Source organism: Haplochromis burtoni, unplaced genomic scaffold (genome assembly GCF_018398535.1).
Source record: "Haplochromis burtoni strain Fernald_Lab_line unplaced genomic scaffold, NCSU_Asbu1 Contig_48, whole genome shotgun sequence".
Taxonomy (NCBI): domain Eukaryota; kingdom Metazoa; phylum Chordata; class Actinopteri; order Cichliformes; family Cichlidae; genus Haplochromis; species Haplochromis burtoni.
This window is the reverse complement of record NW_024582409.1, coordinates 1,343,547-1,346,141: the sequence shown is the minus strand read 5'-3', so window position 1 is coordinate 1,346,141 and position 2,595 is coordinate 1,343,547. Positions and strand designations below refer to the sequence as shown.

General features: G+C 43.0%; 1 protein-coding gene across 1 annotated transcript in view; it reads left to right on the top strand.

The window, feature by feature from the left end:
* The first annotated feature begins 164 nt into the window (after window positions 1–164).
* hs6st3b (heparan sulfate 6-O-sulfotransferase 3b) overlaps window positions 165–2,595 on the top strand; it is a 79,724-nt gene continuing 77,293 nt past the window's right edge. The window contains exon 1 of the mRNA XM_005921416.2: window positions 165–1,389. Coding sequence (XP_005921478.1) covers window positions 842–1,389 — 548 coding nt within the window. The 5' untranslated portion in view covers window positions 165–841. The remainder of the gene's footprint in view (window positions 1,390–2,595) is intronic.

Here is a 2,595-nt window from a genome sequence, read left to right as displayed (position 1 = left end):
ATAGATAGATAGATAGATAGATAGATAGATAGATAGATAGATAGATAGATAGATAGATAGATAGATAGATAGATAGATAGATAGATAGATAGGTTGGAAGGTCTTTGTATTTAAATGTGAATAAATCTCAGTATTGTCTCCGTTCAATATCCGTGTGGGCTTCTGGCTTCGCACTGTGTTAAACAAGATTATGGGATGGACGGGATGGACGGGATGGGATGAGGAGCTTTCCCAGCCCAACCGCGACGAGAGCATAACGCCTATTTGTCGGCTCGGATGCAGCAGCATCCTCTCAAACGCACTGCTTCACTACAGTCAGTTCTGTCTCAACCCGTAAAGGATGCCGTACCCTGCCGGAGCATTCATGCAGCCCAACAAGAAGCCGTGCGACATTTCTGCAGAAATAAGTATGAAGATGCACTGAACCTCACTGTGATTTACACTGCATGGGACCAGCACTAGAAAGAAAGAGGGAGTCAAACTAAAAACTCTCTCATCCGACTGCTTCGTTTTCAACTTGATACCGAGGCATGGGAGTCGTCGGCTTGGATGCAGCTCCACACCGGCTTCAGAAGTTGGACAGGCAGAGATTTAATTGCCATGACTCTTGAATACGGACAGGACTTCCAACGCAGTGCAGACGGCGTGCAGTATTTTAGAGTCCTTAAGGTGGACTTCTCATTTTGTCTGAGTGTCTTTGGAGAGTGTTATCTGATCAACGTGTTGCATTTAAAATATAGGCATCTTTAATCTGTCTGAGGCATGGAGGAACATTGATCTCTGAAGTGTCCACGGGTGCTCCTTATTATTCACAGTAACGGAATGAAGACACTATCTTGATATGATGGATGATAGATCCAGTAAGCTCATTTTAGTTCCTATTTTAGCTGTCCTTTTTGTTATGATAGGTTATCAGTACATATGTCCCGCTGGCAGTAATTCATGCCACTTTAAGACTGAGGAGAAATTTAGAGGGGTGAGTCTACTTTCAACCCCTTATCAGGACAGCGATGATTTCTACAGAGATCAAGACCTGGAGGATGATAGCCCTCCGAAACTATCGTCGAAATTCAACTTCACTGAAAGAGACCTTGACAGACACGTGGAGTTCAACATCAAAGGGGACGACGTGATAGTGTTTTTGCACATCCAGAAGACCGGGGGGACGACTTTCGGGAGGCACTTGGTGAGGAATATTCGCTTGGAGCAGCCGTGCGACTGCAAGCCAGGGCAGAAGAAATGCACGTGCCACCGACCGGGGAAAGAAGAGTCCTGGCTCTTCTCCCGGTTCTCTACGGGCTGGAGCTGCGGACTGCATGCAGACTGGACCGAGCTTACGAACTGTGTCCCTGTCATTATGGATAAGAAGGAGGCCCGGAGGAATAAAAGGTAACGCGTGAGAGTCTCTTACAGAAATGCACCCAGTCCCCACAACCCTGGGGGATGCAAAACAATAATGCCCAATTAAACCATGTGACCATAAAACCCTCAATGAATTCAAAATGTAAGTTTTGCCTTTAAGGAAAATGCACTGCCTCTCTTGAGTGGAGAAGTAAGCGGGGATGGAATGGGCACAGGATGGGATGGGTAGGTCTACTCATTGCTATTTCCCTGGAGGGCTTATACAGTTGTCACATTAGGTACAGTATAGTGTACATGAACTTTTTAGGCATCCCCTGTAAGAGGTGAGACTGGAGATAGCTTCTGTAGCTCACTGTAACAACATTCATATACTGTTTTTAAACCTCTAAAATATAAATCTCCTGCAAACAGTTAACAGTTAATTGTGCTTAATTGTGCTTAACACCTATCCAAATAACTACTAATATAACTGCTAATATAATTCAAATAAATCTCCAGTGATACAACCTCCTGAAAATGAACACAGAATTCTATAAAAGCCACTCTGAATCATTCTTTGCCCAACTTTTGTCCTTGAGGTGTTGATGAAGTTGTAAAAAGCTCATGCTCGAGTGCAACTCCTACATCAGGAGCTACTCACAATTCTCTGTGCACCCTTGGCCTTTATGTCTTGCGTTGATGAGTCCCTCTGAGGTGTTTTTTTTTTTCTTTGTTGTTGTTGTTGGCACGCAAAAGCAGTGCGCCACTCCCGTACCACATGAAGTCTCCTCATTTGAAGCCATCTTTACTTCATGACTGAGTTCAAATTTTTCCAGGATGTTTGTTTGTTTGTTTGGTTCTGTGATGTCACCTCACAGGAAATGCGGAGAAGACCTGCTTCATTCAAAACCCATTATCCGTCAGCGCGTTGTGTGGTAATTACAGTTAAAAAGACATTTGCAAATGCTTCTACTAATGTACAGTCTTGTACAATTACTAAAAGTGGGTGTACTGCAATGAAGCATCCAGTGGATGAGCAATGCGTGTTTGAGTGTTTTCGCTTAGCAAAGTGGATATGTGTATATTTCCGTGCAGTTTCCAGAGTCACTGATTCTTTTAAAAAACTGCAGTAGAAGATACTCGTGCAAGTACTACAAACCGAAGGTGTATTGGCCAAATGTCTTGTTACATTTTTTATTCTTTTAAACTGCAGATAATTTCCTTTTCTGGTTCATATATATATATATATATATA